Here is a 12289-nt window from a genome sequence, read left to right as displayed (position 1 = left end):
TTCAGATATTAAATAGGTCTAGAACTAGTAATTTTAATGTTACAAATCCTAAAAATTTGAATACTTTAAAAGACTTTTAAGATTTTTTCCAAAGAATCTGGAAGAGTGTCCTAAAATCTTCACCACTCCGATAAATGCTGGTAACACTGGCCATCTCAAATCCAAATAGAAGTTCAAGGACAACAGAAATTCAGAACACAGTTAAAAAGCAATATTCTGCACTACTTATCATGAATACTCTGAAGGGAAGAAATTCGTCTAGATACTTGCCCTTATTTCTAGAACTGCAATTCCATTGAAGATAATAGGACAAATAACATGATCCTATATGCAGTAAAAAGCTTAAAACATTGAAGTTAGAGTTTGTTACTTTCTATTTTAAAAAATAACAAGCACAAACAGTGGATCAACCATCCCTTGTAGAAATTACAAGGAATGAAAATTTTCTTTTGCCACAACAGTTGTTTTCGTTAAAAATGACACAACCTATATTAACATGCAATTATCATAGCTCAGATTCAGTATGTGTTGTAACAAGGTTTGATTTCTGTAGGAAAGTCCATTGAGGAGCAAATTATCCAGTCCCTGTTTGGGATTCCATCTGTGGGTCATTGTAAAACCTTACTGTCTGGGTGTGCTTCTCAATGTCTTAACAATGTCCACCTCAGATGAAAAAACACATTTTCTTTTCCTTGAATAGTGGTCAAATATGCAGGCTTTTCCCTTTCATTTTGCTTGTCATGTCACAAACTTTGGTTCGTGTAACATGATCCATCAGTTGCAATTTTGGGAGGAAAAGCTTTGCAGTCAGATCACGTTTGCTCTCCATGTAAAATGATGAGCATCCGCTTGGTCAAATAGTAGGAAAAGGCGCCTTTTTCTGGCCTCAATTTGAAATCATATCAAATCTTTGATGGACATTTTTTGTTTCCTAAAGAAATACTTACTGGTTGCTGTAGGTGAAGATGCCTCACCTTCAGTGGATGTAGTGATGGGTTTAGTATCTGTCATGGTCAGGGTCACAGGTCGCACCGCACTGTGATGGGGAGAGGGTGCCAAAACTGGAGTAAAATGGCCAGGCACTTTCCCTACTACTTGACCACTGCTGTTAGGCTACAAAACAAAACCAAAAGAATGACTTGTGAAATATACACATTGTGTTTAAGGAACCTACCTATCCTAGGGTTTTCCAGGACTGCCTATCATCATAGCACCTGTGTTTTGGAATGTGCTGCTTTAAATAGGCTATGTATTTCCATGTGATATTTTCACCAGGCAGGTCTCTTTTCAGATAGGTAGTACATGATCAGGTAGCAGTACTTTTTGGTAAGCATTCCTCTGCATTCTTCCTACTAGGTGCACATGCATCAGATTGTTTCAAAATATTTTTGCTGCTCATGAAGTGTCTGTGAACCAAAATCCCATGATAGCAGGACTAAACTGACCAGGCACAGGCCTAATGTATGAAGAATTAAGAGCAAACAACTGATGTAAAACCTCTGTTTTTACATGCCATACCACTTTGGCTTGGAGGATTACCAAGACTTGACCACAGTTGTCCACAGAGGTTACTCACCCTGGAAGGCTAACTAATGATTCGCAATTTGGGAATAGGGTAGAGGGTTTGGATACGATGCACTATAATGTACACATTATAACATCTGGCAAAAAGCCACCTATGAAAAACACAGAAGTGTTTAATAATGGGAACTTTGCAAGTCAAGAGCATAATAAGTAATAACACCTCTTTCATAGATACAGGAGGCTGTCTGCATATGACCTTATGCCAGGTACAGGCCATCAAGGTACTATGGTACTATCTACATGTAGGCACATCTGAATATGGCAATTTTGACTGGTAAATATATGTTTATCCTGTGCTTAAACAAACCTTGGACATTCCACATGACTGCAAATACTCCAAGGGTAAATAACTTGCAATAAAAACTAGCACATAGTAAATAGTTTTTACAACAGCGGCTGATAACTTCTGTCTTAAACTGATTGCATGCTCTATGAGTCACATGAGTCACTATGATTTTAAATCATTTTTATGAGTCACTATGATTTTAAAAGAGCCATACAAACATGAAATACTGGGAATCTTTTAATCAGAAGCATCTTGTCAAATTAAGATAACCTAAAGACGTGGACTGATTAAGGACACAATTCAACCGATTCAAAGAAAAGTTAAAGGAGGTAAGTATGACTATGGTAATGAAATAATAACTGGACTGACACAATTACCACAAGTATGTGAGAAGTATAAACATGCAGAAGAGGAAGGAATTATTTGGAAAATACAGGAAATGCATACTTGGGGTAATGGAATGAAATTAAGAAGGAGGAAATTTAAAATTAATAGAACAAGAAACTTCCTGGCAGTATGATTCACTAAACTTTGCAAATGAACCTGAGGGAAAGTCTTGTTTAGGACATCTAAAGCTAAATTAGCAGAAAACACTACAAAATATAAGTGAAAATTGAAACCAATATGGTATCCATAGGAACATATAGCAATTAGCTGCCTATCTCCCCTCTCCAAAATCACAAGCCTTACAATAAAAAAAACAGTAAAAAACCACACTAATTATGACTTTTTCTCATTAGGAAGGGCATTACCCTTCCTAATGAGAAAAAGTCACTCTCTAGATACAACTCCTGTCAGGAAGATGTGCTCACTAAGTTGGACCAGATTTTCACTATGCTTCTAGGGAGTCTGCTGCAGAGACAAGCCTCTTCTCCTGTCCTGGCAGCCCAGCTGTCCACACAGCCTGCTGGAGGGAATACCAGCTCTCAGTTACATCTGGTAGCTTGTAGGTGGAGTTGCTGACCTGCAACCACAAGGCTACCATAGAAGCCTTAGCTTATGTGGTATACTAACATCACAAAAGTAGCTGAGAATCTCTTACCAAAATGATCAACTTTTATTAAAACTAAGAAAGAAGATTCTGTGAAGTGTATGAATTTAAACAGACAGTATAATCACCTTACAAAAACAGCTGTCTCCAAAGACAGACAAGAATAAATTACAATAAATAAAAATAAATTAGAAGATCACAGAAGACCATGATGATTTACAGAAATGTGTCACCTTATATTGTTCTGTAGTGATCCCAGCCAGGGATAACAGTGGCTCACATATATCTCAGATTTGCCCTTATCCATATGGCCCAAATGAGCAAACCCACTCCTTATTCAGACAAAGATTTTAAAAAATATTTTACCTATACGCCATTTTCTTCTAAACCAAATTCTTCCCTCTGTGATACATAATGGCAGTGCAGTACATCACCCCACTCCATCCAAATAGAGGGTGAAATCCTGTGCTTGTTGACAGTTGACAGTCAGAGATTTCAGTGACTCATACCAGTGATTTCAGTAGATGCAGTTTGTGATTCCCCACACCAAGTGCCTCCATTTTTTTCTCTTTTTTTAATTCCCTGAATTTCCTCCTAAGTGGAATTTCTATATCTGTCTCACACGTAAAAGTGAGTGCAGTTGCAATACAACGACACTGAGGTCTTCTATTCACAGAAAAGAAACTTCTGAGGTAAAGAACAATGAAAACTTGTTACTTTAGTAAGTTTAATTCTTATAGTTCCAAGACTTCACACTCTGCACATTAGATTTCAAATGCAATTGCAATCCAGTTGTAGATAAACATATATCTGGTGTGAAGTTTACAAATACAGTTCTGCTTCAACAATCGAGCTGTCTTTACAGGAGGACCTGTAAACCAAGATCCTCCTTTTGAACAAGGTTCTCTTAGGATATAGTACACTTGAAATTTGCTTTAAACTTCAGTGCTTTTCGTAAGTGTGCTACTTTTGAAAACAGAGTTTATGAATGGCACTCTCATACTCTCACAAATTCTATTAGAACAACATCTCTCACAAGAAGCCTCAAAAAACATCCATATTTGTTTTTCTTGCGTGCAGTGAACAAGAGTGCTGTAATTAACCAAACTAACATTTCAGTTATCACAACTAGTTTGCAGCTTAAGATCGCAAAAGTACTCCTAAAAACAGATCATGTAATTGCCTCAGAGTTATTGCTTTGGTCTGTCTTCAGATTGATGCAGATAGTGCTGCATCAGTTTATACTCAATTCACACTTCCATGGTTATCTTTGGAAACAAAATTCAAAACTTTTGAAATAAAAGTCTAGATTATGGATGGTGCAATTGATAGCAGTACAAGATCATAAGCATCAGCTCTCTCAAGTGTCTCAAGTCCTCTGAGCTGCTTTAAGTTTTCAGTCCAAAAAGGGAAACTCTTTTGTCAGAAACAGCCCCTTCATAATCTTATTGAAAACTGACAGCTAGAAAGAACTTCTGTGACCTATTCTCCTTTTGTCCTTTACAGTTATATCAAACAGTATTTTAGCATGGAAACTGCATATCTATTTGGACACTATCCACCTGAATTAAAAGTGCAAATACTTACAGTATTTCATTTAACACAAATTAATTTTTTCCTTATACAAAACAAGTTCAGTATTCCAGTTTCAGTTTTCCTGAAGAGACTCTTACAGACAAATGCATTGCAGGTGAAGAATCAGCTGTTACCATCAAATAGGGCTTCAATATGTCTATGTGATGGATTCACAGAGGCAATGCCTGAGCCATAAACCTCAAGCAAATTCCATAGAGGCAGCTGTGTTAGATAAACAAGCTGTGCATTAGAAAATTTATGAGGAAAAGAAGTAAACATAATGAAGGTCTATTTCTAAAGGGAAATTTAGCCCTTATTTGTGCAGGCATACATTTTTCTACTCTTGGATTGAACACTAATTTGATTTTAAGATCTGTTACAATTTTGATTTTTTTTTTAATTCCACAATCTTTCTTGGATAATGGGGGGACTATTCTGCTCCCTGGCACCATCAATCAGCCCAGGCAGACAGGTATCTTGAAGGCAAGTCATTTTCCCACTAAAACCTGAGCACTAGCAAGAAAGTTGGCAACCCTGCCTGTTTGCCCTGCCTGCACGAACTGCCGCACAAACTGCCTTGTATATGCCCCAGAGACTCACCACACCCCTGTTTGCCCGCTCCGGGTCACTGCGCTCCCCAGAGACCTCTTATAATCACCCACTAAACAGCAACTCAGGTACCTCCACCCCTTGCTTCTCACTGACTCGCAATTGCCACAGTTTAATTCATTTATGTGCCTAAAGGCAAGTTGTGTTTGCTCTCACAGCTATAACATAACTCAGAATGTCAGGCTGTTGTTATCTGATGATGTGCACTGTGCACATTTTGTTTTAATTCTCACATCTGAAGTCTGAACAGAAACCTATAACTGTTATGAATATGAACTTTTTTAAAGTCAGGATTCACTGCATCTCTTTTCCCTGATAGGATTTTTGAACATATTTATAATCAGTATTTAATCAACCTCCTTTCAGATTTTTGTTCACATACATGCCCAAATATCAGCATATTTAACCTTAGTTATTCAGTTACAATTCAAGACATTGTTTTGTCATATAGTCCACTACTTTCAGTGTTACAAAAAATATTTCTGATGCTATAATGAAATAGAAACTACTAACATCTACAGATAAGCTAACCAAACACAACAGAAGTTTGAACCATCTATTAAAAAATTCACATGAACTATCTATTTCTCAAATTATCAAATATATTTGATGCTCACATATGCACTTTTTTAAAAAAAAATTGTAATTATACTTCTCAATTCCAAATAAAATAAATCCAGTTTTCCATGAAATCTTAAGAACAAATGACCTTCAAACAAATAATTGCCAAAGGCCGGAAATTAAATTAATCTGTGCATGTCCTAGGTATAGCTACATATGATACTCTGCTAGGTGTTTCAGAAAGAAGTTTCAAGACTTAACAAAATATTATATTACTCCATCTAACCACTACACTTGGAGAATAATATATTTGCTTCTCAAAACACAGGTTTTTAATAGAAATTCTATGTTTCACAATGTTATCATATTATAACTAGTTGATAAACCAATGAATGCAGTTTAGTCAAACTGGATATCACGCATTTGGACATACCATTTCATCCATTTCCTCTCAAGAATTCCAGTTGCTTGTAAAGGCTAAATTCCAATATATGGAACAATATTACTGTAAAACCCTATGGCAGGGTAGTTTTGAGAAGGCTGATTGAATTAATTTTGTTGATGAAGGTATAGGAGATACAGTTTTGGATATTTTGTTCCTTTGCTCCCTTATCAAATATCTTACTTTAAAAATAGTTTACTAGACACATCTCTGAACCTGGAGATCATAGCTGATAAATTCTAGTTTTGAGCCCAGGTCATGGTGCTCTAGCATGCCCACAGAGAGTGATGAATATTTTAGAAAATTTACAACTGAAAGAAACTAGAAATATCTTCAATTTTTCTTATTTCCCTCTCTCCTTTTTGTCTAGAACCCTAATGCTCTATCACCTCTAAAAATCAAATGGCCATGTTATTCTCCCACCAGACACAGCTGAATGGTACAGCAGTCAGTTTCACAAAATGTGTGAAACACATATCCTCAATTTATCACCCACCTGACTAATAATGATGCTTTTGAGACTCTGCTAAACATAAGGAGATGGCATTACTAGACTGCCACCAGTGTGACTGTAGAAAATACTGTAGGGCAATTTGAAGCTGGTGGGTTCCATAAAGCATTTGCTTCTCACAAAGTAAGGCTGCACAGGTTTCCTTCCTGCTATTGAACAAAACAGAAATGCACTTTATCTTCTTTTAGTGCCCCTTACCACTTTTCAGAGGAATTAATCTCCCTAGCTTCCCTATTAAGAATCTGAGTAACTCGTTGTGACAGCACATCTCACACAGACCTCTGAAATACCACACCAAAGCTTTATGTGGTATGACATGCAGCTACCTGAAAAATTAGCTTTAGAGAAATATACATTGCTGCCAGTTCTTGGCAATCCCTTCTGTTCTCTCTATAAGAAATCAACATGTCAACTTTGATCTAGAAAGGCCCAAGCCTCCCTCATTTGGCGAACTGATATATGAATTTTCACCTTGATATAATGTTGCTGAAACTGAAAGCAACTGCAGAGTTTCCGTAATCCATGTTCAGACATAGATCTCATAAGACAGTCTAGAGTCCTACATCCTGAATCATAATTTTACCTGTGATAAACTTTACCTGGATAAGTTTTTGTGACAGAATCCTCTTTGTATATAAATGTTCAAAAGATATACATTAAATACATAGTATATTACATAGTATTTCATGCATTTGGAGACTTATACTCATGCATTTAGAGCAGATTAAATACAAAATAATCATTTACAACTGCAATTAAATCCTAAAACAGCTTGTCAGTAGTGTTAAGATAGGATTCAATCTTTGCCTCCCAACCACAATTAAAAACTGCACATTACTTTATTTAATCTTCAATAATTTCTTAAAAATTACAAGAAAATACTTGCTCAAGAAGCTGAAAATTATTAAACATCAACAAATAAAAGAGGTCCTAGCTATACCAAAGAAACCACATGCACACAGTTTTGCATGCTTTGGCTTATTCTGCTAGTACTCTCCCAAGAATCAAGAGGAAACACTTTGACCAGCCCAAAGAGAGCCTCACAAGATCCCCTCATCAACACCAAATGACTGTAATTATTGTATTGAAGAATGCAAGACAAAGCATCTGCCTGGAATCCCTGAAGTATGTTCCTTTCATTGAACAAAAGGTTCAATATCCCAATCAATTACAGGAAGAAAATAAGTGGCCTCATCAGCTTCCAGAAACAACTATTCTCTAGCACTTCAGATATTTCTCTCTTCAGACAAAGATAAAACCAATGAAAAGATAAAGCTACAAACTAGATCACTCTGCAATAAAATATGTTTTATCAGACACAGGAACTTTAGGCAAATATGCAGTCATATATATTGCAAATATGCAGAAGTTCACTCAACCTGTAGTACATAACACAGGTAAGACATTTCTTGTAAGAAGACAGTCCAATACTTAACTCCCATCAAGTTCAGTTAGTTTACCATGTCATAAAACTGCATATTTCATCATAAATATCGCAACATTTGAGCTAAGCTTACGGTAAACTGTGTTCTTCATAACAACAAAGAAAAAAAGCTTGGAAGATTGTCTGCTTCTGTTTGCTTGGCTCAGTCAGAAGAAAAGATAATTCTTACTGATACCGGGATGTTCATCAGCAGGATTCACCTCAACTGTTTGCTTTACTGCATTTCCTTTATCACACTTGCCAATCCTTTTTCTATGATTCACCACACCATCAGGAAATTATTTCATTTAACTCAACTGTGAATTACATTTGGAGGTTTTGGTTTTGATTTCAGCCACAAGTAATGTTGTGCTTGACTATTTGTTCAGGCTCATTGGAAATCTTATTTTAATACTGTATATGATTCATACACTCCTGAGTAATAATGAATTTCATGTGTTTGTGTACACAGATACAGAGGAGGTAATATTTTCTAAGATTAAAAGATTCACCCATCTGGAATCATTCAGAAAGGAAATACATGCTGGAAATTTGTGGTAGCTTTGAAAACCTCAACACACTCTGCATGGATAAACACCATAGGAGGATTATACACATATCAATCGATTAGTTTTTGATGAAACTTTCACTGAATAATAAACATCAGTCCGCGACACCTGTACCCCATCATAATACAGATCCATCTTCACATACAATTTCAACCAGTAACATGAGTACCTAGCTAAGAAGAAAAGCATTGAAATAAATATACCAAAAAGGGCTTAGCAGAAATTCTAAATCAGTGGAAAGTACAACAGTTATCAAAACTCTGGGAACTTACCAGACTACTAGCTTGAGACAAGTCCAGCTCTATATCTAACATGACCTATTTCTGTTCAGTACATTTATTTGTTTATTCTCCATATTGAGCAGGGGATAAAAAGCAGATATTCATGAAACCAGCAGCAACAGCTCCCTTTTGTTTAGGATAATCCATTGTTGAACCATTTTTCTATGCAGCCAAAGGGCCTGTTTGAACTTCCTGACTGTTCATCACACATAATTTGGACTATTTAACATTATGTCAAGAAAATTGCTCAGTGCTTCCCATAATGGGAACCTATGAGATCTCTATATACTTGAACTAATTTTACTTAAAGTATTCCATTGAATAGCATGACTGTCTCTCTATAATCAGTGCAGCAGTAATGTAATTAATCTCAAAATTGCTGTGGGGAGTACAAGGCATCTCAGTTGCTTGTCGTAACAATCTAAATTAGCGTATTACTGAAAGATGTTCAGGAGGAACAGTTCATTTTAGGTAAATGCTGTCAGGGTATCCATCCTTTCTATTTCTACAGCTAAATTAAAACTATCATCATAGTTCTCCTTTCGAAATCCAAATGAGTATGTTTTGAGGTGGGAAAGTATAATTAATTTTGATGTGGTATTCCTACAGATGCAGTTTTGAATTTTATAGTAATTAAATTTGTTTGAATAAAAATTCAAGTTTTATTTAGAAAGGAAAGACTGGTTTGGCTCAAAGCTTCCTATTGTATCAGAACAATTCCCTTTTGTCACTGAAACTTCACAGACTCTTGCTTCTTCTTTTCCTAAGAAAAAAATTAATCCTGCTGTTTTACTTTTTATGTAGCCAAACTTTAACTATTTTATTTAGTGATATTTTGACTAGGCATGCAACTGCTCCAACTTACAGCAAATCTAAGAGATGAACTTCAAATAATTAAATTTTTAAAACATTCTACTAATAGTGGTTAATGATACTAAATTATGGTAAATAGATGATGCAAATGCCTGATATTGCATATTTTGTATCATTTACTCTATCTCCTCTTGTTAGGAACTAAACCAAATCTCAAATGAAATGAAAAAAATTACCCTAATAAAAAACTTATGAAAAGTCATGGAAGTAATAAACTTGGGTTAGTTAAATCTGTTATTCCCTATGGAATATACAAAAATATAAAATCTTCTCAGTTTGCTACTACTCTGTAAAAAATCGGCAGACTAAAATTTAATCTTTTAAGGTCAAAAGATTCTTTTTTCAACCAGAGATAAGAGAAAAGAGTTGGGCAAAAAGTTGAAAGCATAACTCCTGCTCAATGAATATACTCTCCAATGTTAAAATCATAAGACAGCACATTTTTGAACTCAAAGAAAGTCAGATACTTCATTTAGATGTAGTTTTTTTCAGTAATGATCTGAAGTAGGATGTGGAACAATCCAGAGAGATTATCACCTAATCTGCTCTTTTAACATATATAAGAAATCAAAATGTAAGTAAAACAAGCACTGAATAATTAAAGAAATGCATAACAGTAAAGGCCTGATTTAATTTGCATAATTTTTCCCCTAATAGTGCCTAATTAAGACATCAGTTTAAAAAAAAATCCAACAGAACTCTGAGATTTTCCGCACTGAATTAAAGCTAAGGACTTTTAATGGGTGTCTTAATTAGACTTTGTTATTCATGGAAATTTTACACAAATTAAAATCAGGTCCTGCATGCAACATTCCCAGCTGAGTCTCAGAAAAAATGCTATACAGGATTGAAAGAATTTTAATCCACGTGCAGACAGCAATTTGTATTCTGAAGTCAACATACTCCAAATTCAGTTTTTGGTTTAATTTGCAGTAATACTGTAACAAGCAAAACCCACATAGTCAGAATTTCTTTCTTCAAACTAAATTTTGATTTTATGGGCCCACCTTTTTTCCTCTTTTTTTTTTTTTTTTAATTAATTAAATATATAGGAAGTCATGCAGCTGGACCAGGAAATTAGCCCATGGGGACATTAGCCACCATTAACTTCTACACAGTCCAAAGCGTACACAGCTGTTATTCAACTGAGGAAGTTTGATTCAGCCTCAAGTCCCATTGCTGCTGTAACCAAAAGGAGTGCTGCAAGGCCTGTCATTATTGGTGAAGAGAACCAACCTCAGCCCAAAACAAAATACTGTCATAGCAACCCCTCTATCCCTGCTAAGAAAGTCCTTCCAAAGGAGCCTAACTCTTAGAGAAGGAAAACCTGTCTTTTCAGTTTACATACCCAAGGCTCTTCCAAAAAACATGCCAGAGCACAAGAAACAGGGCTCCACAAGAGCCTTTCAGGAAAGGCATCAAAAAAATAACAGCCTGAGCAGCAAAGATTACATTACACCGACATTGGACATACTCCAGGTATTGACAAACCAAGTCTCAACTGCAGTTTATCCTGTAGTGCAAATCACATGGTAACACTGTGTGCTGATGCTATCATGGAAAGCAGTTTTGCACACAGACCTTCACAAATTACTTCACTAATGAAAAACATGTTAATTTCCAATATCAGACACAACTTTGAACCCATGCAGTTGCCAGGAATGCATCTGCTACAGCATGTTCCCTACAAAAGGAAGAAAAAATAATTTGTATGTCTGTGTTGTGCTCACTATGCAAAGAAATATCAGTGCCTATGGAACAGGACAAGTACTAACTTGCAAGAGTTTACTTTCATTGCCAGGCTGTAAATATACCTGTATGTCCATGTGTGTACTTGAACATGCGTATGTATCAGCACACTCCTTGCAGTGGGAGCTTTGCCTCTGGTGGCCCAACCTGCAGGAGGGGTGCAGGACCAGCACCTGCCCTGTTGCTGCTGCCAGGGCTTTCAGTAGAGTATTTTTCTTACACTTGACAGAGGAAAAGCAAGTAAATATGATTAACCTGCACCCTTTACTCAACCACAATGAACAAGGTAAGTTGTATCACTTATATAGCAGCTCCAGATTTCTCCAAGACCAGAACTGGCAAGGCACCAGTCTAGATGTCTTAGAAGACATATATCACTCACAAGACTTGTTCTGGAGGATTCACATAATTTTACAGTACCTGGCTAGTCTGCGGGCTGGACGGGTCGTAAGAAGGTACATAGTTCTTCAGAGTATCCTGAGGATTCAGGTGGGGAGGATATCGGATCGTTGGATGAGAGAAGTAGCTAGATGGGGCAGGAGGGAGAATAGCTTGTGCTGGAAATGGCAATGGTGAAGGTGGAGGTGGAGTTCTAGTTGAGATGACTGGAGAAGATAAAATAAAATTAAAATTACTTCGCATCTTGTTTCTTCTAAAATTCTTCACCTCTGTGTTACAGCAAAAAAAAATAAAAAGTCAGTTATAAATCAATGCATTGCACTCCTGCTTAATGGCATTTTTACAGAAAAACTTACAGGTACTGCCCTCACATTATCCCAGGAAATGAAAAGTGCATCTGCTTCAAATTCATAAATAGTGCATCTTGTTTTGATTT

General features: G+C 36.2%; 1 protein-coding gene across 13 annotated transcripts in view; it reads right to left on the bottom strand.

Annotated features, from left to right (window-relative positions):
• The window catches only part of NFIB (nuclear factor I B), a 171055-nt gene that overhangs the window by 28942 nt on the left and 129824 nt on the right, over positions 1-12289 (bottom strand). For 3 of the 13 annotated variants that reach the window (XM_041485589.1, XM_041485593.1, XM_041485594.1), the window contains exons 8-9: positions 11875-12122; positions 948-1113 (exon numbers count right to left, since the gene is read on the bottom strand). In XM_041485589.1, the coding sequence (XP_041341523.1) occupies positions 948-1113; positions 11875-12122 (414 nt within the window). The remainder of the gene's footprint in view (positions 1-947; positions 1114-11874; positions 12123-12289) is intronic. The other 10 variants (XM_041485590.1, XM_041485595.1, XM_041485596.1 and 7 more) reach the window with 5 other exon arrangements.

This window comes from Pyrgilauda ruficollis, unplaced genomic scaffold, assembly GCF_017590135.1.
Source record: "Pyrgilauda ruficollis isolate IOZ18807 unplaced genomic scaffold, ASM1759013v1 scaffold71, whole genome shotgun sequence".
NCBI classification, from domain to species: Eukaryota; Metazoa; Chordata; class Aves; order Passeriformes; family Passeridae; genus Pyrgilauda; species Pyrgilauda ruficollis.
Note: the sequence above shows the minus strand (reverse complement) of the source record. Positions and strands in the feature narration are given on the sequence as shown.